Here is a 26310-nt window from a genome sequence, read left to right as displayed (position 1 = left end):
AAAGCACCTAGATTAATCCTATCAAACATGCAATCAAACCCTAGAAAGCTAGTCAATCATGTCATGTTTAACGCATTAAGCACCTAGAAAGGCTATCAACTCAAATGTGCAACTTAGTATGAAAAAGTTCACCTAATTGCAATCTTCTTTGATTAAATTCGGTTTTTGTACAAAACCTTCACTACTTGTCGATTCAAGAACACAAAACCAAAAAGTTGATCCATGTTCTCAAATTCGTAGCAACATTCACATAAAAACCCTAAATGTTTCGAACCATTCAAGATTATCATACAAAAGATTTCTATCATGCAAATTTAATCAAACACTCACACAAAAGCAACCATAAATCGCAATATATGAATCTGAAAATTAACAATTAACCATAAAATTTCAGAAAACAACACTTGTTCATACATATGTGTCAACTAAGGCAAAACCAACGAAAATACAAAGCAAAGGTTACAAGGAGAATCGGATTACACCGTGATGAAGGTGAGATGAATGAAGTGATGATGTGGTCTCTTGAATTTCGAAAGCAATCTTCAAGGTGGAGGATGGATGATGTGCACGGCTTGTCTTCTTCTTCCTTGGCCTTGCTTGCACTTCGTGGTTGCCCTAGAGGATGGAGAGGAACACGGCTAGGCTAGAGAGAGTTTTCTGAATTTTCTTCAAAGTGTAAAACGTAAAAAAGTGGGAACTCCTTGACGTTGAGAGAAGAGAGGAATATATAGGGGACGGCCCCTAGGTCTCCATGCCGTCCAAAACCCTAGAAAAGCTCACGGCTATTGCTTGCTACCTCCACATAATTTCCTCCAATGAATTCTTGCCACATAAGCCCTATGAGGTGGTGCAACCAATCACAAAATTCCAAAATTAACTCCCTAAACAATTCCTGCCGAAATATATAGATAATTCCTGATTTTCTACACTAATTTCGGCAACAATATATTTAGAGATTAAAGGGGGATGAATCTAGACTCCTTTAAGAGCTTTTTGTGTTCAGCACATATTCTCTTTCCTTTAAAAGCTCCCTAAGAAATCTCCACGAAATCTCTTTTATTTTCTGATTTTTCCTCACGGCAAAAATCCTAATTTCTCTCTTCATTATCTCTTGGCCGAATTCTCTAGGGTTTGCACGGCAATCCCCCCTTTTTCTCTTGGCTTGGACGGCTAGGAGTCTTCTAGGGTTTATCTTTTGATTTATTTCCATAAAAATAACCCTAGAAAATCTCCTTTTAATTTCTGATTTTCTTGGACGCCTCTTCCTTGTTTCTCTCTTGCAAATTCACGGCAATACATCTTTTAGGGCTAGGGTTTGCGTCACAAACCCTAGTTCCATGGGCTCTTGTGGGCTTTTATCCTATTAGCCGAAAATCCAACAAGTCTTGAGAGTTTTTGGGCCTCCATGCGTCACTTCTATGCCATGTCATCTTCCAACGTCACAACACTTTATTTTTCCATTTCTTTTTCATAGTAACGTTGGAAACTTCATTGGTGGGCTTTCCTCCTTTCCGCAGGGTTTCCTGGTTGGACCAGGAAAACTTCTTTTCTTCATTTCTGCTCATTTCTGTGGCTCATTGTTCTTCATCTTTGCTCCCCTTGGTGTTCGCAAGTTCCTCTTTCCATTTGTGAGTTCATTTCCTCTTTCTAGCTCGGAGGTCCTGAAAATAGAAACTAGTAAGAAAAATAGAAACTTTCCTAAAATGAAAAATGGCAACTTTCCTAAACTGAAAATGGGAAACTTTCTAAAAATGAAAAATAGAAACTACCGAAAATGGAAACTTACTAAAAATGATAAATAGAAACTACAAAAATAGAAACTTTCTACAAATAGGAACTTTCCCAATCAAAGAATGGAAACTTTCCTAAACAGGGTTTTAATAAGGAAATAACGCAAGAAATGCAGGGAAAACCAAGTAAAACGTCGCATTAAAATGCTCCTATCAAATTCCCCCACACTTAGCTTTTGCTAGTCCCTTAGCAAAATCACACTAAGACTCAACGAAATTTAAAGACTCTACAAAAACAATGACTCTATTGCCCTTCAACTTTTTGTCTCAGCAATCTCTTACTTTCACAACACCAAGATTAACACTCAACCAAAATTCAATGTTAGGCATTCGAGAGTTAATTGAAACACATAATCTTCACATACACAAGTAGGACTTGGTTGTAACAATGGTGATGGTTCTGTTAAGCAAGTTTCAGACAAGTTTGATTCAATCCTCACAAGGCATATCCACTCTTTCTTCTCTCAGAATTCAAGGCAATGCTTAAAAGCTTATACACTCAAGTATATGTGAAAGATAACAAGTATATCACATAATTCAAGAAACGAAAGCACATGTATAAATTTCTTTTAAAGATCTCATGAAGGATACCAACTACTTGCACAGATGGACCCAAGCCATAGGTTCAACTCTTGTAACTCATCTCCACATCAAGGGCTGTCCCATCTTAAGGATCAAGAAGGTCTTTTCAAGGGTTGTAGTGGGTTAAGGCTCAAGGTTTAAAGAAATGAAAGGTAAGGATTTATCAAAGTGTCCTAAAAACCTAGCAGAGCATATGTAGATGTAGAGACCTCAAGAAATCCACCAAGGCATTGCAAAAACGTCACTTTCCCTAGAGGTAACATAAAAGGGGCCTAATGTCTTCATGTTGGGCCCAATCTTCATTGTAAACTTCCCTTGAACTCTAGTGAAATGGACAAAGGCCAAATTTTTCTATAGCAGGCCTTCATTTCAAAGCAGACTCCAAAATCACTAAGTATAGGGGACTAAAATCCATAAATATTTCCTTCTTTTCTTTTCTAGCCGTACATTTTTTTCTTTTTCACTTTCTTTTCCTCGGCTTTTTTCACACACATTTTTTTTTATGGATAAGTCTACCCCCACACTTGAACTTTCACCTCTTCTCAATTTTCATCCTTAGCACCAAACTGATGCGGCTGAAATAGCCTCACAATTTAACCCTGCAAAATGTAGTTGTCAGTATAGGATAAGCAGGGATCGTTCAGTCCGGGGATTGTAGGGTACACCTACACAAAAAGGTCAATTAACAAATAAACGAATAAAACGGGGGGTTTTTGAATTTGGTTTCTAATCTACTTAAAATAAAAGCAAAACAAATAAAATTATCTACAATGATCGACTTCCCTAACCTTGACCAATACCACTAAGAAATTACTAAGTGTAAAAACAGAAAATCCATTTCAACATGCTACAAAAATGTGCCCATCTTAAATGCCTAGATAAGAGCCCAAATGAAAAGCCTCAGCGGATCAATCCATTTATCTGATTCGTTCCAATGTAGGTTTGGATCGGAAAAGTCCTTACCAAGCCTAATACTACTAATTTTCGAAAACACTCAGCGTAGTTCTCTTAACTAGTAGTATTATCTAACCCTCGAATCAACTCACACGTGCAAATTAACCATTAGACATAGAATTTAACACGTAATTTCCAGAATCGTTTAACCATTGAACATAGTTTTTACCACTTTTTTAGAACTAATTGCTACTTGTTTAACTCAGCGCCTTAACAAATAACAATCACTCTTGGCAAATTAAGCAAACACACAAAAACTCTCACCGTTATTCTAGCATGCAAACTTATGAACCTAACTCTGAAAATTACCAAAACACATAAAAGGGCACAAGATTGTAACATGCATCATAAAAGAATTCTCGAAATTAACTCAATAATAAACTGAAAATCTCAAAAATATTAATAAAAATATTCTGAAAATTTCGTGTGTCCAATTACACAACTCGCAAATTGAAACAAACAAAACCGAAACAAAAATTATAAGTAGAGTCATAGTTACACTTTGAAGCTTTCCTCAGCGGCTTAGCAACAAGGTGATGAACTTGTCTCTACTATGGTGGTGGAGCGTCCTTGACTCAGCGCCTAAGAGCTTCGTAGATTGATGGATGGATGGTGGTCACGGTCTTGTAGGAGATGGAAGTTTAAGGAGTGAATTGGGCAGTCTTGGAATGATCTTGGCTGGGAAGTGATCTTTGGCTGGGAAGTGATAGGCCGGGAAGTGATGCAAATTATGTTCTGGGCATTGCCTATTTATAGGGGAGCATTGGTTGGCTTTCCCAACTGAAACGTCTTCTTTATGGCCTTAACTCCTCTCATAATGGGGCAATTCCTTTAATTTCCAAGCTGAAACATCTTTCTCTTATTTATTTTTCCAGCTGAAACATCTTTTTCTTTTATTCCTCAACTGAAAACGTCTTTTCTCCTTTATTCCCCAACTGAAAACGTCTTTCTCTTATTTATTTTCCAGCTGAAACATCTTTTTCTTTTATTCCTCAACTGAAAACATCTTTTCTCCTTTATTTCCCTTCTTCATTGCTTGGTCAAATATCTTAATGCTTTACTTTATGACTCCATCATTGCTGTTTCCAAGAGTTCAACCAGGCAACGTTTCCTACAACAAGCAGGAGAATATCAGAATTTTCTAGAGAAAATAAAGGGAAATTAAAATGTAAAGACCGCAAAAATAGTTGACAGTTAGGAATCCTGATCCAGCTAGGATTTTTCATGAATTTTACTTTTTCCGCCTATTTCACTCCAAACACTCAACAAGACTTTCAAAATGACTTAATGACTCAAAACACTAAACTAAGGGAGAAATAAGGCTAAAATGAGGCACATAATTAATAATATCGTTTAGCTTTTTTTGCTCCTATCAACTACCCCACACTTAGCTTTTGCTAGTCCCTTAGCAAAACAAAAATACAAAACAAAACAACGACTCAACAAAAAAAAAAACAAGTAAATGACTCTACTTCCCCTAACTGTTGTCTCAGAGACTCCAAACTCATGGCTTTCACGTTAAACACTTAATCAAAATTGCATAGATAATTCCATGGTTAATAAACCTGTGACATTCATATGACTAAGCAAGATATGGAGAACTTAAGTTATACAGTGAATGATAGCATGTTTCGAACAAGTCCAATCCAAACTCACAGGGCATACTCTCGATTTTTCTCTCAGAAATGGCTATGCTTAAAAGCTTCACTCTCAAGTATATGCAAGAGAATAAATTGTAAGGCAACAAACAGCTTGCATATTTCATCAATAAATGCATTTTGTGAAGAATTATTAAAGACCTCATGAAATGACTAAGTGCACAAATGGACCTAAACCATAAGCTCGACTGCGTACCTGACTCCACTAACCAAAGACTGCCCATCTCAAGGATCAAGTTAGCACTTAAAACAGGTTGTAATGGGGCTAAGCTAGGGTTCTCGAAATGAAGATTAAGGATACAAAAATCCTAAGGACCTAGCAGAGCACATAAGGACCACCTTATGTCATCATTTTTGTAGACCAAATATCATTGTTTTGGGCCAAACCTTCACTCTAACCAACATGGGAATGGACAAAGGCATAATTTTCAACTTTGAGCCTTCTACAAATTTGAAAGTCCAAAACCACACTTCAACAATTTCCCAAGAGTTTTCTTTTCAATTTTTCTTCTATTTTGCCGCTTTTCTTTCTTTCTTTTTCATTTTCATTTTCTTTCATTTTTTTTTACGACAAATTTTTTCTTTCTCTTCTTTTTTTTTCTTGGATTTTCCCCACCCCACACTTGTCTTTCATCGTCACCCCTACATACTATGTCATGCTCTACTAAGTCCCTAAGACAAGGGTAGAGATATCCTGTACTAAGCTCATGGTAGGGTAGTGAGGGTGATGAAACAAAGGTTTTCAACGTAGGCTCAAAGGGGTTCATTCTAAGGAGTCCCACGACGGGCACAGTTGGGGACACATGCTTGTTTGGCTATGGTGGTTACCCTAATGCCTTCTATCCTATCCAGGATCAGGGCATATTATGGCATACAAGTTTTGACAGTCACAACAGTCGAGTTCTAGTACTCTCTAGTCCATTAAAATCTACGGCACATGATCATTGGATTTTCAAAGAATGATGAGGTTTTGCAAATACAGCCATGAAATTATGAATTTATCAATAAGCACTCGAAAAGAAGGTATTTTAGCTCAACAGCTCACTTAGGGTCAAATGAATCAGACTTAATCCTAGCATGCTTAATGAACCAAGTTACAACCCTATCTCAAATCTTCATACAAGCATCACAACGTCGATTAACCACAGAATTCAATTAAGTCCTATTTCGATTGTGAAAACCTTCAGCCATGAATTCAGAGACATGTTCATCCTAGACGTTAGGAGCATCCTAAGACTCAAACACTCAAAAAGACTATAAAACTAACTTTTTTTTTTTTTTTTTTTTTGACTAAAAAAAAAATTCTGAAATAAAGGTGTAAACCCACCCCACACTTAGAATCTACATTGTCCTCAATGTAGGCAAGAAATATGGTATATAGACCCTAAATATGGGGGGCTACGAAAATAAGGAAAGGGTAAAATAAACAAACAAACAAACAGACACAAGTACAATTCAACCTAAGCAAGTGAAGGGATAGAAATGTCAAACTCTCGTTGATGGCTCCTTCACAGCTTCGTTTGAAATGGGTTGCTTCCCATGCAGCGCTTAATATTTATAGTCCTTCAGCCTGGACTTTTCTCCTTGTTCACACGTGCTCATTCCTTGGGTGCCTCCTAGAGGGGTATCTCTTCCTATGTGTGCTCCACAAAGGACTCACCAGATCAAGTGTTAGTAACATATACAAGGTTAGGAATACAAACATTATGTCTTTCCTACTTTCTAAGTTACTTTTACATTTACATACTTAGGTACTGGAACAGAGGACCTCAGTGTGCAATGGGACTATAGAATAGTTACCCTCGACAAAGTCATGTTTAATCCAATATACCTTAAGCGTGTCACACAACATTTATTTTTATTTTATTATAAACATAGCTAATATCTCAATTGATTCCAAGTTGTAAGTCGAACCCAATAGAAACCACTACTATTGGTGAGATACGATATAGGGATAGTCGCCCAGACATAAGTCTCTTTCCTTTGTTTCAGAAGGCCGAATGGCCAGATTAAGAGGTAAGTGAGAGGGAGGACTCATTTTGGTGATACTACGGAGGCTACTCCCTCATTGAGGTTTAGGCCCCTATCGGCTACTCCCACATAGTGGTTTACGCTCATTCTATAGTATCTCTGAGATCCAATTGAACCCATCACCCAGGGTCTCAACCTAAGACACCATCCGTATGCGCCCCTTACTCAGCTGGGAAATTAACTAATGTGTTAGACCGTTCTCCAAGTGCTAATAAAGGCCGCCCTCAACCTCAAGAGACCTTAGCAAGGTACTAATGAAGGGTTTAGGCCAGTATTAACAAAAGGGCCCTTGTCTACTCATACGATTTTACACACTTACAACAATTAAGTATTTAGCTGAATTCATATCCACATACAATTTTACAACAATTAAGTAAATTAATCTAAATGAAACACATACAATTTACAATATGTTTAAAAAAACAACTTCTACAAATTGTACAACAATGATAAAAGACATGCTTAATTTTGTAACACTCATAAAACTTAAACTAAATCACAATTAAAGCTTGGCCTAACCGAAATCGCAATTTGTCACCATTCCACAAGTGTAGTACAAAAATTAGCATGCATTCTATTTACAACAAAATCGATGACACTTTAAGTGCAAGGGATTTTAACAATCCCCGGCAACGGCGCCAAAAATTGATGCGGCTGAAATAGCCTCACAATTTAACCCTGCAAAATGTAGTTGTCAGTATAGGATAAGCAGGGATCGTTCAGTCCGGGGATTGTAGGGTACACCTACACAAAAAGGTCAATTAACAAATAAACGAATAAAACGGGGGGTTTTTGAATTTGGTTTCTAATCTACTTAAAATAAAAGCAAAACAAATAAAATTATCTACAATGATCGACTTCCCTAACCTTGACCAATACCACTAAGAAATTACTAAGTGTAAAAACAGAAAATCCATTTCAACATGCTACAAAAATGTGCCCATCTTAAATGCCTAGATAAGAGCCCAAATGAAAAGCCTCAGCGGATCAATCCATTTATCTGATTCGTTCCAATGTAGGTTTGGATCGGAAAAGTCCTTACCAAGCCTAATACTACTAATTTTCGAAAACACTCAGCGTAGTTCTCTTAACTAGTAGTATTATCTAACCCTCGAATCAACTCACACGTGCAAATTAACCATTAGACATAGAATTTAACACGTAATTTCCAGAATCGTTTAACCATTGAACATAGTTTTTACCACTTTTTTAGAACTAATTGCTACTTGTTTAACTCAGCGCCTTAACAAATAACAATCACTCTTGGCAAATTAAGCAAACACACAAAAACTCTCACCGTTATTCTAGCATGCAAACTTATGAACCTAACTCTGAAAATTACCAAAACACATAAAAGGGCACAAGATTGTAACATGCATCATAAAAGAATTCTCGAAATTAACTCAATAATAAACTGAAAATCTCAAAAATATTAATAAAAATATTCTGAAAATTTCGTGTGTCCAATTACACAACTCGCAAATTGAAACAAACAAAACCGAAACAAAAATTATAAGTAGAGTCATAGTTACACTTTGAAGCTTTCCTCAGCGGCTTAGCAACAAGGTGATGAACTTGTCTCTACTATGGTGGTGGAGCGTCCTTGACTCAGCGCCTAAGAGCTTCGTAGATTGATGGATGGATGGTGGTCACGGTCTTGTAGGAGATGGAAGTTTAAGGAGTGAATTGGGCAGTCTTGGAATGATCTTGGCTGGGAAGTGATCTTTGGCTGGGAAGTGATAGGCCGGGAAGTGATGCAAATTATGTTCTGGGCATTGCCTATTTATAGGGGAGCATTGGTTGGCTTTCCCAACTGAAACGTCTTCTTTATGGCCTTAACTCCTCTCATAATGGGGCAATTCCTTTAATTTCCAAGCTGAAACATCTTTCTCTTATTTATTTTTCCAGCTGAAACATCTTTTTCTTTTATTCCTCAACTGAAAACGTCTTTTCTCCTTTATTCCCCAACTGAAAACGTCTTTCTCTTATTTATTTTCCAGCTGAAACATCTTTTTCTTTTATTCCTCAACTGAAAACATCTTTTCTCCTTTATTTCCCTTCTTCATTGCTTGGTCAAATATCTTAATGCTTTATTTTATGACTCCATCATTGCTGTTTCCAAGAGTTCAACCAGGCAACGTTTCCTACAACAAGCAGGAGAATATCAGAATTTTCTAGAGAAAATAAAGGGAAATTAAAATGTAAAGACCGCAAAAATAGTTGACAGTTAGGAATCCTGATCCAGCTAGGATTTTTCATGAATTTTACTTTTTCCGCCTATTTCACTCCAAACACTCAACAAGACTTTCAAAATGACTTAATGACTCAAAACACTAAACTAAGGGAGAAATAAGGCTAAAATGAGGCACATAATTAATAATATCGTCACACTTTTTTGCTCCTATCACAAACCCACGTAGTATGTCTCAAAAGATAGCTCCACTAAGTTCTTAGAACAAAGGGTAGGGTTGTAACTATACTAAGCTTCATGGTTAAGGATTTTAGGGTGATGAACGAAAAGGCTTAATGTAGGCTCAAAGGGGCTTATCTAGGGGAGTCCCACGACGGGCACAAATGGGGACACAAGTTTATATGGCAATGGTGGTAATTCCTAGGATGCCTCTATCCCTTCCAGAATCAGGGCCATGTATTGACAAACGTCTCAACAAGCACAAGAGTGAATTCTAGCATTCTCTAGTCCATCAAACTTAATCTATGGCAAGCAGTCAATCAAATGAAAGAATAATGAGATCATCAAAACATCGCCAAGAAAATAAGAATATATGTTTCATTTATCACTCCAAGAAAAAGGGACATGGCTCAATTATCTCACATGGGTTTGTATGAATCAAAACTCATCTTAACATGCTCATATTCTGTACCAAAGTTTCGAAATCCATATCCACTACAAGGCACAAATTTTTCATGTATCTCAATTAACCAAAGAATACCATTTTAAAGTCATCTCAATTTTGTGATCCTCTTTTAGTCATGATTTCAGAGATATAGAATCATCCTAGACAGTTGAAAGGGCATCCTAAGACTCAAAAACAAAAACAAAAGCAACGAAAATTTTTAAATTTTTGACATTTTTCAATTTTTCTGTATTTTTCCATATATGACTCAAAACAAAAGTGTAAATCCCTTCCCCCACACTTAAATATTGCATTGTCCTCAATGTAATCAATTAAAAGCATGCAATGAAACACTTAAGCATATAGGGATGAAATTTACGAAAATAATACTAAATTCAAAAAGCAAAAACGAAAAATAAAAGAAAAGGATAAAGAAAGCAAATCTGATTTGCATGGGTTGCCTCCCAAGTAGCGCTTGGTTTTAACGTCTTCTCAGCCTAGACGTGGTTTCCTCTTCTCCTCAGTTGGTGGAACCTTCAAAGCCTCCCTTTGGGTTTGGAATTGTGTTGCTCGGAAGCTTACCACTCTCATGAAACTTGGTCATGAAGTCCACCACTTGTCCCATTTGCTTCTTGAGCTCTGCAATGTCCTTGGCATTGGTCTGTTGTCCTTGAAGCAAAGTCTGTGTGGCACTAGTCAATGCCTGAGTGGAATTAGTCAATGCCTCTATCGTCTTATCATAGTGAGAATTGGAATTCCCTACGTTGTGTTGAGGAGGCATGTAAGGTCTTTGATAGGGAGGTCCTTGAGGACGTTGGAAATTGCCACCAAGAGGGTTCTGAACATTTTCATTGTTGGTCCACTTGAAGTTGGGGTGGTCCCTCCATCCAGGGTTATAGGTATTCGAATATGGATCATAACTTGGACGTGGGGGACCCCCTTGGTTCCCTTGATAGCCTCCTATAGCATTCACAGACTCCCAACCACCATTCTCACTCAGTTGAGGACATTGATCCGTAGGATGTCCTTGAGTAAAGCATACCCCACAAGCAGAGGGTCCTCCATGGCCTTGAGTAGTCGCCACCTTGTTCACAAGAAGGGTGAGTTTGCTCAATTGATCCGCAATGGCAGGACTAGTGCTCACCTCATTTACCCTACGAGTGGGTTGTCTCACACCCTCATACTGTTGGGAGTTTAGGGCACGATTAGCTATAAGTTCCCTCCCAACCGTAGGTGACTTATCCACAAAAGCTCCACCAGCTGCAGCATCCAACATTTGCCTTTCCAAGGGTAAGAGTCCTTTGTAGAAACATGTAAGTAGGGTCTCATCCTTCATCTGATGTTGAGGACACTGTGCAAGTAGGGAGTTGAACCTCTCATAGTAGGCAGCATAGGACTCATCATGGGCTTGCTCTATTCCACTAAGCTTCTTCCTAAGTGTGATGACCTTTGAAGCTGGGAAGTATTTCTCCAAGAAGGCCTTTCTCATTGTTTCCCATGATGTGATACGTCCTGCAGGAAGTTCATATAGCCAATCCTTTGCTCTATCAGCTAGAGAGAATGGAAATGCTCTCATCTTAAGAAGGTTCTCATCTGCTCCTTGTGGTTGCATGTTTGCACAAACAGATTGGAATTCTCGTACGTGCTTATTAGCATCCTCCATATTAAGTCCATGGAAGATAGGGAGCTTGTGCAACAATCCACTCTTAAGCTCGAACTCTGCCTGTCTTCCAGCTGCAGGGGCAGGGTATACTATGCCTGTAGGGGGTCCTCCTTCAACAGTTGCGGTGGAGAGTTCCCTAATAGATGCCATTCTCTCTTCTTCGACTTCTTCAGGTGGTGGTGAGGGTGGTGTAGAGTTGGACGAAACCACAGGTGAAGGTGAACGTGAAGGAGGAGATGGACTTGGTGTAGGTGATGTAGAATCCTCAGAACAGTAGGTCCTCTTCCCTTGCTCGTTAAATGTGTACTCTTTGTATGTTGAAGGGGAAGGGCTTGTGTACTCAAGGAGTGAAGGACCCTTCAAACGAGCGAGCCTTGCTTCAATTTCCTTTAGTGTAGAGGGTCTAAAAGGCTCGGTCATTCATAGGAATCCTGAACATCATCAAAATTCAAAGAAGTTAGCAAAGTATAAAGTGAGTTAATTACAAATTAGTGATTTACACATCAACTTTACTATTCACGAGTCACTATTCACAAGTTACTATTCACGACTTTACTATTTATGATTTATACGAGTATAAAGAGAAGTATAGATTACAAACTATCCCCAATCTTTTCACAAATAAACCACGTAAGAAGTTTATACAAGTATAAAATGTACAAAACAACACAATTTACAAGTGGAGGTTATGTTCAAGTATCTTATTATCTTTACAAAATAAAGTTAATATCTCAATTGATTACAAGTTGTAAGTCGAGCCCAATAGAAACCACTACTATTGGTGAGATACGATCTAGGGATAGTCGCTTAGACATAAGTCGCTTTCCTTTGTTTCAGAAGGCTAGATGGCCAGATTAAGAGGTAAGTGAGAGGGAGGACTCATTTTGGTGACACTACGGAGGCTACTCCCTCATTGAGGTTTAGGCCCCTATTGGCTACTCCCACATTGTGGTTTACGCACAGTCTATAGTATCTCTGAGATCCAATTTGAACCCATCACCCAGGGTCTCAACCTAAGACACCACCTATATGCCCCTTACTCAGCTTGGAAAGAACTCATGTGTTAGACAGTTCTCCAAATGTTAATAAAAGCCGCCCACAACCTCATAAGACCTTAGAAAGGTACTAATGAAGGGTTAAGGCCAATATTAACAAAAAGGGCCCTTATCTACTCATACGATTTTACACACTTATAACAATCAAGAATTTAACAATATTTACAATTAATTCTTTTCTTTAAGATTAGACACATTTTACACAAAACTTTCAAACAAGAACAAACAAACGTCACACATTTTTTTTTCTTCTTTCTTTTTTTTTTTTTTTTTTGTTTTTTTTTTTTTACGAAAATACTTACAAATATTTGTTTTTCTTCCTTTTCTTTACAATTATTTTCAACACTTAGGTACGGGAACAGAGAGTCTCGATGTGCAATGGGACTAAAACAGCTACCCTTTTCAAGACTATGTTTAATCCAATATACCTTAGTGAATCACAATATTTTCATTTGTTATATATATCATTGATTTCAAATTCAATTCCAAGCGGTAAATCAAGAGGACGTGCGGCCCAAGTATAGTCGTCTAGACACCAAGTCCCTCCTACATCCTTTGGGCAACCTTACTGAAATGGCCAGGTAGGGGAGGGCGACCACGAAAGGTAGAATCCATTTTGGCATGAGCTACTCCCACATTGTGGTTTAGGCCCATTTGCACGCACTTCTGAATTCAAGAACCAGTCATGAGCGTTGTCCCCTTTCCTAGACACCATCCCACATAGGCTATACTTACTTGGATGAAAAAGATCCTAAGTGTGAAGACAGTTCAATGAATGTTAATAAAGGCCTCCCTCAACCTTAAGGGACCTGAACTAGGTACCAATAAGGGGTTTAGGCCAATATTAATAAACACGACTTCACCTATTCCTTCTTTAATTTACAACTCACAATAAAAATTCGTATTTAACAATATAAATAACAACCTAAGTACTTAATTAACTAAATTTCGACAATTACAAATAATTAACAAGTAAAATTTTTTTTTTTTTTTTTTTTTTCGGTCACAATATAAACAAAACACATATTATTCACAAAGTGACAAATGATTTTTCAATCCCCGGCAACGGCGCCAAAAATTGATGTCGCTTTTGGGAAGCGACCAATTTAACCCTGAAATGTCATTAGTAGTATAAAGTAAATAGGGATCGTTCTATTCCGGGGATTGAGGGTACACCTGTCATTGTCAAACAATTAAACAATTAAAATTAAAACAAAGTATATTATTTACAAAATATAGACATATTTACGAAAAAGGGGGGAATATTTTTGATTTTGGTTTTCGAAAATTAAACTAAGTTAAGAAAATAATTAAAATGCAAAAAACATAAAAATATAAATGGGATGCAAGAACAAAGATCAAAGTCGAAACTCATGATTAAAATTGATTCAAGTTCATCATTGTTCATCATAGTCATGTGATAGGAGCATAAAATGCGACGTTTATAATGTTTAAACCCTATATTTTGCTAAGTTATTCCATTTATCTTGATCAATTTAACTTAGTTAGTCTTTTTCAGGTAAAATGGAGTCTCAAAGTCCGAAAATGGCTAAGGAAGGCACAAGAGGCGCAGAAATGAGAAGAAATGAAGAAATGGAAGTTCTCCCAGTTTGACCAGGAAAAGGAATCCTAGTTGGAGTAGGAATCAGAAGCTGACTTGGATTCAAACTCTTAAGTCGCGGAAATTAGAAGTTCTACTTGGACAGGGAAACCCAATTCTACTCAGATAAGGAATCCTAGTGTGACAAGGAGTCCCTGTTGGATAAGGATTACTCAAGAAGGTTCCGGAAGAGTGTAGAAGAATCGCAGAAAAGAAGTTTGTATTCAACTAGGAAACCTACTTGCATATGGAGTTCTACTCATACTAGGAGAGCTATAGAACGTTCATGAAGTGTCTAGAAGTCTCAAGAAGATCATATGCCGTGCACATGGAAGAGAGAGCAACAAGGAATTCGGATTACAAAGCAATGTGGAATTTGGACTTCTTGTTGAGTAAGGATTGAATTGCCGTGAGATTCTTGAAGGTTCTAGGGAGTTCTTGACGTTTTTACTTCAGAATAGGCGTGGAAGGCATGTGAGAGGCATGTGATGTGAAGGAAAACCGAATTGGACTCAACTTGTGCATTAAAAGTCAAATCCATTACAGATTCGGAAATCTGCCTGTGCAGATCAGTCAACTTCAACGGAGTGTCAAAAATCGCTCAGAGCTCAGAAAATTATGATCTTTATATGGTTGGAAAGCTACGGATGTCTAGTTTCCAGAGCTTTTTACAGCTCATCAATAGCTATTTTCTAGAGATCATCAAAATATCGCCAAGAAAATAAGAATATATTTTTCATTTCACTCCAAGAAAAAGGGACATGGCTCAATTATCTCACATGGGCTTATATGAATCAAAACTCATCCTAACATGCTCATATTCTGTACCAAAGTTTTCGAATCCATATCCACTACAAGGCACACATTTTTCATATATCTCAATTAACCAAAGAATACCATGTTTAAAAATCATCTCAATCTTGTGATCCTCTTTTAGTCATGATTTTAGAGATATAGAATCATCCTAGACAGTTGAAAGGGCATCCTAAGACTCAAAACAAAAACAAAAGCAACGAAAATTTTTAAATTTTTGACATTTTTCAATTTTTTTTTTGTATTTTTCAATATATATGACTCAAAATAAAAGACTAAAAATATAAATCCCTTCAAAAATTGATGTCGCTTTTATCGAGCGACCAATTTAACCCTGAAATGTCATTAGTAGTATAAAGTAAATAGGGATCGTTCTATTCCGGGGATTGAGGGTACACCTGTCATTGTCAAACAATTAAACAATTAAAATTAAAACAAAGTATAATATTTACAAAATATAGACATATTTACGAAAAGGGGGGAGTTTTTGGTTTTAATTTCCGAAAATAAAATCTAAGTTACCTAAATAATTAAAATGCAAAAACATAAAAATACAAATGGAATGCAAGAACAAAGATCAAAGTCGAAACTCATGATTAAAATTAATTCAAGTTCATCATTGTTCATCATAGTCATGCAAGAGGAGTTGATCATGTGAAACGTTCAAAAGCAAACAATTTCCCATATTTTACTTTCAATGCTAATTTACCTAAGTGAAAGCACCTAGATTAATTCTATCAAACATGCAATCAAGCCCTAGAAAGCTAGTCAATCATGTCATGTTTAACGCAATAAACACCTAGAAAGGCTATCAACTCAAATGTGCAACTTAGTATGAAAAAGTCCACCTAATTGCAATCTTCTTTGATTAAATTCGGTTTTTGTACAAAACCTTTACTACTTATCGATTCAAGAACACAAAACCAAAAAGTTGATTCATGTTCTCAAATTCGTAGCAACATTCACATAAAAACCCTAAATGTTTCGAACCATTCAAGATAATCATACAAAAGATTTCTATCATGCAAATTTAATCAAACACTCACACAAAAGCAACCATAAATCGCAATATATGAATCTGAAAATTAACAATTCATCATAAAATTTCAGAAAACAATACTTGTTCATACATATGTGTCAACTAAGGCAAAACCAACGAAAATACAAAGCAAAGGTACAAGGAGAATCGGATTACACCGTGATGAAGATGAGATGAATGAAGTGATGATGTGGTCTCTTGAATTTCGAAAGCAATCTTCAAGGTGGAGGGTGGATGGTGTGCACGGCTTGTCTTCTTCTTCCTTGGCCTTGCTTGCACTTCGTGGTTGCCCTAGAGGATGGAGATGAACACGGCTAGGCTAGAGAGAGTTTCTGATTTTTTTCTCAAAGTATAAACGCAAAAGTGTGGAATTTTCGGACCCTTTGACGTTGAAAGAAGAGATGAATATATAGGGGACGGCTTCCTTTGTTCTCCAAGCCTTGTAACCCTAGTAATCTCACGGCACAATGATATAACTCCACATAATTTCCTCCAATGCTTGCTTGCCACATAAGCCTTATGAGGTGGTGCAACCAATCACAAAATTCCATTTAATTCCCTAAATAATTCTTGCCGAAATTCCCTTGATAATATTCTGATTTTTCTCTTTTATTTCGGCCAAAACTCTTTAGGGAATATAGGAATGTATCTAGACTTCTTTTGAGCTTTTCTTGGTCTCCACACATATTTTCTTTCCTTAAAACTCTCTAGATAAAATCTTTGCCGAATTCTCTAGGGTTTCTTCTTTATTTTGCACGGCAATTCCTTGATTTCCTCTTGGCTTGGACGGCTAGGTCTTCTAGGGTTTCTTCAAGTAGATTTTCTTTCCATAAAAATAGCCCTAGAAAATCTCCATAGAAAATCTTCTTTATTTTCTGATTTTTGGACGCCTCTTCCTTGTTTCTCTCATGCAATTTCACGGCAAACATATCTTTAGGGCTAGGGTTTGCGTCACAAACCCTAGTTCCATGGGCTTTTGTGGGCTTTTATCCAATTAGCCGAAAATCCAACAAGTCTTGAGAGTTTTTGGGCCTCCATGCGTCACATCTATGCCATGTCATCTTCCAACGTCACAACACTTTATTTTTCCATTTCTTTTTCATAGTAACGTTGGAAACTTCATTGGTGGGCTTTCCTCCTTTCCGCAGGGTTTCCTGGTTGGACCAGGAAAACTTCTTTTCTTCATTTCTGCTCATTTCTGTGGCTCATTGTTCTTCATCTTTGTTTCCCTTGGTGATCGCAAGCTCCTCTTTCCATTTGTGAGTTCATTTCCACTTTCTAGCTCGGAGGTCCTGAAAATAGAAACTAGTAAGAAAAATAGAAACTTTCCAAAAATGAAAAATGGCAACTTTCCTAAACTGAAAATGGGAAACTTTCTAAAAATGAAAAATAGAAACTACTGAAAATGGAAACTTACTCAAAATGATAAATAGAAACTACAAAAATAGAAACTTTCTACAAATAGGAACTTTCCCAATCAAAGAATGGAAACTTTCCTAAACAGGGTTTTATTAAGGAAATAACGCAGAAAATGTAGGGAAAAACAAGTAAAACGTCGCATTAAAATGCTCCTATCAAGCACCCTCAATCCCCGGCTTGAACGATCCCTGCTTATTCTATACTAACAACTACATTTTTCAGGGTTTAAATTGGCGATTGCTTTTGCACGTATCAATTTTTGGCGCCGTTGCCGGGGATTGAAAAGTCTTCATGTGATGAAAACGCCACTAAGGTATGATTTTGGTAAGGGATTTTGAACTATTATGGAATAGGTGAAGTCTCGTTTGTTGATACTAGCCTTAACCCCTTATTAGCACCTGATTCAGGTCTCTTAAGGTTGAGGGCGGCTTTTATTAACACTTGCAAAATGTCTTACACTTAGGCCTTTTCTTATCTAAGTAAGTATAGCCTATGTGAAATGGTGACTAGGAAGGGGACAACGTCCATGATGGGTTTTGAATCCAGAAGTGCAATCAAACGAGCCTAAACCACTATGTGGGAGTAGCTTGTGCCAAAATGGTTTCTACCTCTCGTGTTCGTCCTCCCCCGCACTGGCCATTTCAGTAAGGTTGCCCAAAGGATTTGAGAAGAAATATGTGTAGAGGCAAGGACTTGGGCCGCACGTCCAAAACAATGGTTCATTATGTCTTATTGAAGTCATACACTTAGACAAGTTTCGAAAGAATTGGTTTTGGTAAGAAGGATGTGAGTCATAACGGAATAGGTGAGAGTTCTTTTATTAATACTTGTCAAGCAACTCCTTTTATCTCTGCGGCGCACCTTAGTAACACAGGGTGTCTAGGTTGATTGGATACGAGAAGTGCTTACAAGAGGGCCAAAACCACTATGTGGGAGTAGCTCCGCCAAAATCGTTCCTCTACTACCTGGCTCTGTGCCAAAAGAGTTACCAAAAGATAAAGGGGGGGAGACTTGTATTAACATTAGAATCTCTGGGCCGCACGTCCAAACCTTGACTTGCAAAACTCTTATTGAAATTGATTAATTCGAAAGTTGTAGAAGATTGTAACTAACCACTATAATTTTCGTTGACCATGTGTATACTTGTATATATGTGACATTTTAATGTGTGTACCTTGGTCCACGTCATGTGTATACCTTACTAACATTATTCTTTTGTTCTACTACAGATCAATGAATGTCTGGATCGTCTGAACCACCCAAGTACACCAAAACGCCCCTCCACGTCATTCAAGCACGAATTGAAAAGCTTAAGAAAAACTCGGATCTCTTTGACATCCAAGTTACCACTCCACTTCAATTTCGTGAGCTTCAATTAGATAGTGAAGGGAATAGAGTAGAGGGAGGATCAGAAGCTTCTGACACTTCAATTAATCCATCACCACACCAAACGCCACCTCCATCACCTCGTGCACTCTTAGTCGCACCACCACCACCACCACCAATGGCTCTCACCATCAGGCAACTTTCTACATCCGTCATCCCACCTGGTGGCGTCCCTACTTGCATAACCTACCCTGCTGCAGCTGAGGGGTTAACAGCTGATTTTGAGTTGAAGTCTGGATTGCTTCATCGTCTTCCTACATTCCATGGACTCTCTATGGAAGACCCCAACAACCACTTAATGGAGTTTCAATTCATATGCACTAGCATGAAACCTCAAGGAGCGGATGAGCAAATTTTGAAGTTGAAGGCCTTCCCATTTTCGTTGGCTGACAAGGCAAAGCAGTGGCTCTATGAGTTGCCTAGTGGACGCATTGCATCTTGGGCAGACATGATGAAGGCGTTTCTTGAAAAGTATTTTCCTACATCTCGCATCATCATGTTAAGGAAAAAGATAAGTGGTATCCAACAAGGGCAAGATGAGTCCTATGCAGATTACTATGAAAGGTTCAAGTCTCTCACCACTCAATGCCCTCAACATGGCATGAAGGATGAGACCTTGCTCACTTGTTTTTATGATGGGCTCACCAACTTGGAAAGAGACATGCTAGATGCAGCTTCTGGTGGATCGTTTGTTGACAAGGAACCTGCGGCTGGAATGGTTCTAATTGAGAATAGGGCCTTGAATCAACAACAATATGGAAGCTCTAGGCCCAAATCCACCACCACACGTGAAAGGGTCCATGAGGTAAGTACTTTAGCTCAATTGGAGGATAAAATTAACAAACTTACTTCTCTTGTGTCTCAGGGAGCGCATGGACAAGTTATGGTGTGTGGAGTTTGCTCAATGCAAGGGCATGTGTCTGATCAATGCCCTCAACTCATGGAAAGTGGAGGACAGGAAGGTGTTAACGCCATAGGTTTCCAACAAGGGTACCAACGTCCTAGGAATGATCCTTACTCGAATACTTACAATCCTGGATGGAGGGATCACCCCAATTTTCGTTGGAAGGACAATGACAACGTTCAAAGTGCACCTCAAGGCTTCCAACCACGTCCTCAAGGCTTTTATCAAAAGCCTCAACCTCCTAACCCTACTCCTTTCAATTCAAATTTTAATTCAAATGCTTCTTCTTCTTCTTCGAATGATGAATTAATCCGAACTCTAACCAAGTCTACTCAAGCTTTAATTGCAGGTCAAACTCATCATGGGAATCAAATCAATGCTATATCTACGGATGTGAATGAGATGAAGAAGCAAATGAGTCAAGTTGTGGAGTTTATGGGTAAGTTTCATGAGCAAGGTAAGCTACCAAGTGGTACCATCCCAAATCCTCACTTTGAGCAAGCCAAAGTCGTCACTACAAGGAGTGGTAAGACCCTTGTAGATCCTCCAACGCCTCCCAAAAAGATCTCAACGTCCATTTTAGAGGAGGAGGATGACCCTGCAACGTCTAAGGCTCATGTGACACCTCCTACTGCAGAACCGAAACCTAAAGGACAAGTTTCTAACTCTTTCAATTCGGTTATTACTAATCCATCTTCTTCTCCTTTGCCTTTCCTAAGCAGATATGCTAAGTCCAAGAAGGATGAAGCCGAAAAGGCCATCTTGGAAACTTTTAAGAGAAGTGCAAATCAACATTCCTCTCCTTGAGGCCATTAAGCAAATTCCTAAGTATGCCAAATTTTTGAAGGAACTTTGCACCACAAGGAGACAGAACCGTGAGAAAGAAGTGGTGAAGGTAAGTGAGAATGTCTCAGCTGTGCTTCAACGCAAAATGCCTGAAAAGTGTAAGGATCCAGGGAGTTTTTCTATCCCTTGTGTTATTGGAACCACTAGATTCGAAAATGCCATGCTAGACTTAGGTGCTTCTATAAATGTTATGCCATATTGTATTTATGCATCTCTAGGACTAGGTGAACTTAAACATGATAATGTTATCATTCAGTTGGCAGATCGATCTAATGCATACCCTAAGGGGTTAGTTGAGGATGTACTTGTGCAGGTGGGTGAGCTAATCTTCCCAGCTGATTTTTACGTCCTAGAGATGGAGGAGCCTTCTCCAAAGTCAACGCCACTTTTGCTAGGTCGTCCCTTCATGAGGACGGCTAGGACTAAAATTGATGTGTATTCTGGCACCTTGTCAATGGAATTCGATGGAGAAGTTGTTGGCTTCAACATTTTCGAAGCTATGAGGTATCCCCTAAGTGATTTTCAATCATGTTTTTCTATTGATATACTTGATGAACTTGCGCAGAAATTCATGGAGATTATGGAGGATGATACCATGGCTTCAACCATTGCAAGTGGCGTTGGCATTCTTGAGAATGGCGCCACCATACCTAAGGAAGAGCTCACGGATTCTTATGAATCCATTCACCTAGAAAACGTTGCTTCTCTTGAGGCAACGTCCTATGTAGGTAAGTCAAGTCCTTCTTTTTCACTTTCCGTCTCTACTAATAAACCTTTACCTTCAGTGATTCAGGCACCTACCCTAGAGTTAAAGCCATTGCCAGATCATTTGAAGTATGTTTATTTGGGAGATAAAGAGACGTTACCAGTAATTATATCTTCATCATTGACGTCTACTCAAGAGGACAAGCTTGTGGAGATGCTTAGGAGGCACAAGACTGCAATTGGTTGGACTTTAGCAGACATTAAGGGAATTAGCCCTACCACTTGTGTCCACAGGATTTTGCTTGAGGAGGGAGCTAAGCCAACTAGGGAGGCTCAAAGACGATTGAATCCACCCATGAAGGAAGTTGTGAAGAAAGAAGTCATCAAGCTCCTTGATTGTGGCGTCATATACCCTATTTCAGACTCTAAGTGGGTTTCACCAGTTCAGGTTGTGCCAAAGAAGTCTGGGATAACTGTTGTGAAGAATGCAGAGAATGAGTTAGTGCCTCAGAGAACTGTGACTGGACATCGAGTTTGCATAGACTATAGGAAGCTCAACGCCACTACTAGGAAGGATCACTTCCCCTTGCCATTCATTGATCAGATGCTTGAGAGGTTAGCAGGTCATGAGTTCTATTGCTTCTTGGATGGATATTCTGGTTACAATCAGATCGCCATTGCTCATGAGGATCAAGAGAAAACGACCTTCACTTGTCCTTTTGGTACGTTTGCCTACAGAAGAATGCCATTCGGACTATGCAACGCCCCAGGTACGTTTCAAAGGTGCATGGTAAGTATCTTTTCTGACTTTATTGAGAAAATTATTGAGGTTTTTATGGATGACTTTTCTGTCTTTGGTAAAGATTTCGAAAATTGCTTAAGTAACTTAGAATTGATACTTGTACGTTGTGAAGAAACTAACCTTGTTTTAAATTGGGAAAAATGTCACTTTATGGTTAAACAGGGAATAGTTTTAGGGCATATTATCTCTAAACGTGGAATTGAAGTAGATAAAGCTAAAGTAGATCTTGTTAGATACTTACCATACCCCACAAGTGTGAGGGAGGTCCGTTCTTTTCTTGGACATGCAGGTTTCTACAGGCGCTTTATCAAGGACTTCTCCAAGATTTCTAGGCCCCTATGTCGTCTACTTCAAAAGGAGGTGGCATTTGAGTTTGATGAGGAGTGCAAGATGGCATTCAACACTTTGAAGGAGCTTCTAACGTCTGCACCAATTATGCTTCCCCCAGATTGGTCTCTACCCTTTGAGATCATGTGTGACGCCTCAGATTATGCCATTGGGGCCGTGCTAGGCCAAAGAAGGGACAAGAAGCCCCACGCCATCTACTATGCTTCTAGGACCCTTAATGATGCTCAACTCAATTACTCTACAACTGAAAAAGAACTTCTAGCTGTTGTTTTTGCCTTAGAGAAATTTCGATCTTATTTGTTGGGTACTAAAGTTATTATTTATTCTGATCATGCAGCTCTGAGGTACCTGATGTCAAAGAAGGAGGCAAAACCTAGGCTAATTCGTTGGATACTCTTGCTTCAAGAGTTTGACGTTGAGATCAAGGATAAAAAGGGCTCTGACAACGTTCTGGCAGATCACTTGAGTAGGCTAGTGAGTGAAGAGGACGCCATACCCTTAGTGGAGATGTTTCCGGATGAACAACTCTTCGGAATTCAGGTAAGTGAGCCTTGGTACGCAGATATTGTTAATTATTTGGTGTCCAAAACGTTCCCTAGTAATATGCTAAGTGCTCAACGTGATAGACTTAAGTTTTTAGCTAGACAATATGTTTGGGATGATCCTTACTTGTGGAAATATTGTTCTGATAAATTGATAAGGAGATGTGTGCCTAATAATGAACAAAAAGCTATACTTGAGTTTTGTCATTCTAAACAATGTGGTGGTCACTTTGGCTCGGATAGAACTGCTAGGAAGGTGTTGGAATGTGGTTTTTATTGGCCTACTATATTTAAAGATGCATATAATTTTTGTATGACATGTGATAGGTGCCAAAGAACTGGTAATTTAGGACCTAGAGATCAAATGCCTTTAACTCCTGTTATAATAGTCGAAATCTTTGACGTTTGGGGTATAGATTTCATGGGTCCTTTTCCTTCATCTAATGGTTTCCTTTATATTCTCTTGGCTGTTGATTATGTTTCTAAGTGGGTGGAAGCGAAAGCCACCAGGACTAATGATTCTAAGGTTGTTGCAGAGTTTATAAAGTCTAATATTTTTAGTAGGTTTGGCATGCCTAGCACTCATTAGTGATGGAGGTTCTCACTTTTGCAACAAGACCATTGAAGCTTTGCTTAGGAAGTATCATGTGACTCATAAGGTTTCAACGCCTTATCATCCTCAAACAAGTGGACAAGCAGAAGTTTCAAATAGGGAGATCAAGAGGATACTTGAGAAAACCGTGGGTCCTTCAAGGAAGGATTGGAGCCAACGTTTGGAGGATGCTCTTTGGGCATATAGGACGGCTTTCAAGACGCCAATTGGGATGTCTCCATTTCGTTTGGTGTATGGGAAACCGTGTCACTTACCTGTGGAGTTGGAGCATAGAGCTTGGTGGGCAATCAAGACGTTCAATATGGACTTGGATGGAGCTGGACTTCATAGGAAATTGCAACTCAATGAGCTTGAGGAAATTCGGAATGATGCCTATGATAGTGCACGGATCTACAAGGAAAAGACAAAGGCTTTTCATGATAAGATGATTCGTGGAAAGACCTTTGTAATTGGTCAAAAAGTTCTTTTATTTCATTCTAGATTGAGACTTTTTCCTGGTAAGTTACGTTCTAGATGGGTTGGTCCTTTTATTGTTACTAATGTCTTTCCTCATGGTGCTATACAGATAAAGAGTCATATAACTGGAGCAGAATTCAAGGTGAATGGACATCGTCTTAAGCCTTACTATGAGGCGTTTGTGGAGCATAATGTGGAGGATGTACCCCTCCAGGAGGCGCCAAAACCAGAAGAATAAATGAAGGTGCAAGTCTAGGCTGAAAGACTTTAAACATTAAGCGCTGCATGGGAGGCAACCCATTTCATCCGTAGCTGTGGAGGAGCCATCAACGCAGATTTGCATTCTTGAACTCTTCCCTTCTCTTTTATTTTCGAGAACTTTGTCTTTGTTTTAGGTTTCTTTGCGTTAACTCTTATGCCATGCTTGTTTGATGTTTTGTATGCTTTATACTTGTTTATACATTGAGGACAATGCATGATTTAAGTGTGGGGGAAGGGTATAACGTTTCACTTAGCTAGTTGTGTGGTTATAAAAAGAAAACAAAATAAAAAATCGGAAAAATCAGAAAATAAAAAAATTTGCGTTAACTTTGTTTTAGGTTTTGTGTTATATGTTTCGGTTTTTATACTTATGTGTTTTGTTTGTTTGTTTATTGTTAGAGTCAAAATGATTTTTGGGTAAACATCTTCTTCATCGTAGGCGCATCCAATGGGATGTGATGTCTAGGGTCTAGTTTGGATATGAGAAGTGCTGACAAAGGGTCTCGTCCCCTGTCAATCAAGTGAGCTGAGCTCCGCCAAAATCGTTCCTCTCTTCACCTGGTCATGTTCCAAAGGAGTTACCGAAAGGAGAAGGGAAATAACCCTAAGTCCAACACGTTTTTGTCTTGCTTGCTGCGTCATTTATATGTTAGTTTTTGTGTTGTTGTGTGATTAAGTCTTAGGACGCCCTTTTAACTGTCTAGGATGAGCTTATATCTCTGAAATTAAGGCTAAAAGAGGATCACAAGATTGAGAAAATGTTTGATGATATTCTTTGGTTAATTATGATGTATGAAAAGCATATGAATGTGTAGTAGATATGGTGCATGCGTAACTTTGGTACAGAATATGAACATATGGAAGATAAGTTATGATTCATGATAACCCTTGTGAGAATTTGAGCCATGTGCCCTTTCTTTGTTGAGTGATTAAATGGAAAAATGAAAATACTCTTATTTTCTTGGCGATGATATTGTTGATCTCATTATTCTTTCATCTTGATTGATTACTTGCCATAGATTAAGTTTGATGGACTAGAGAATGCTAGAATTCACTGTTATGCTTGTTGAGACATTTATGATCAATATATGGCCCTGATTCTGGAAAGGATAAAGGTACTTACTTAGGATTATACCACCATAGCCAAATATAGCCTGTGTCCCTAATTGTGCCCGTCGTGGGACTCCCCTAGTTTAACCATTTTGAGCCTACATTAAGCCTTTTCTTTCATCACCCTCAAAATTCCTTAACCCTTAACCTTAGTATAGTTATATCCATACCCTTTGTTCTAAAAACTTAGTGGAGCATATTTTTGAGACTTTGCATGGAGTTTTGGCGTAAATGATGAATTTTGAAGACATGAAGAAGTTCAAGTGTGGGGGTAGACTTGTCCATAAGAGAAATATTGTATGTATTGCCGAAAAAGAAAAAAAAATATTGAAATCGTAAAAGGAAAAAAAGAAAGAAATTTCGGCAATAAAGAAAAAAATGTTTGCTATTGTTTTATGTCTATGGATTTTAGTCCCCTATACTTAGTGGATTTGGAGTTGTTTTAAAGTGAAGGCCCATTGTTGAAGAATTTGGTCTTTGTCCAATTCACACTTGTTCAAAAGAAGGTTGGAATGAAGTTTGGGCCCAACATGATGACACTTGGCCCTTTTATAAGCCTTGGAGGATACATGACGTTTTGCTATACATGGTGGATTTCGAGGAAAGTAGTCTCTCTACATCAACAAGTGCTCTACTAGGTTTTTAGGATACTTTGTGATTTTCCTATCCCTTCGTTTCTTTTAACCTTAAGCCTTGGCCCCATTACAACCTTAAATTGTAAGACCTCTTTGATCCTTAAGATGGGACAGCCTTTGATCTGTGGAGATGAGTTATAACTGTTGAACATATGGCTTGGGTTCATCTGTGCAAGTAGTTGATATCTTTCATGAGATCTTTAAAAGAATAATATATATGTGCTTTCGTTTCCTACATATGTG

At 38.3% G+C, this 26310-nt stretch overlaps 1 protein-coding gene across 1 annotated transcript in view; it reads left to right on the top strand.

Annotated features, from left to right (window-relative positions):
• The window catches only part of LOC112194600, a gene marked incomplete at its 5' end in the record, with an annotated part of 149107 nt that overhangs the window by 14229 nt on the left and 108568 nt on the right, over nt 1-26310 (top strand). The window contains 3 exon segments of the mRNA XM_040516133.1: nt 22811-23172; nt 23308-23568; nt 23570-24050. Of these exon segments, the coding sequence (XP_040372067.1) occupies nt 22811-23172; nt 23308-23568; nt 23570-24050 (1104 nt within the window).

This window comes from Rosa chinensis, chromosome 3, assembly GCF_002994745.2.
Source record: "Rosa chinensis cultivar Old Blush chromosome 3, RchiOBHm-V2, whole genome shotgun sequence".
Lineage (NCBI taxonomy): Eukaryota > Viridiplantae > Streptophyta > Magnoliopsida > Rosales > Rosaceae > Rosa > Rosa chinensis.
The sequence above is the reverse complement of the archived record's forward strand: the minus strand, read 5'-3'. Positions and strand labels throughout refer to the sequence as shown.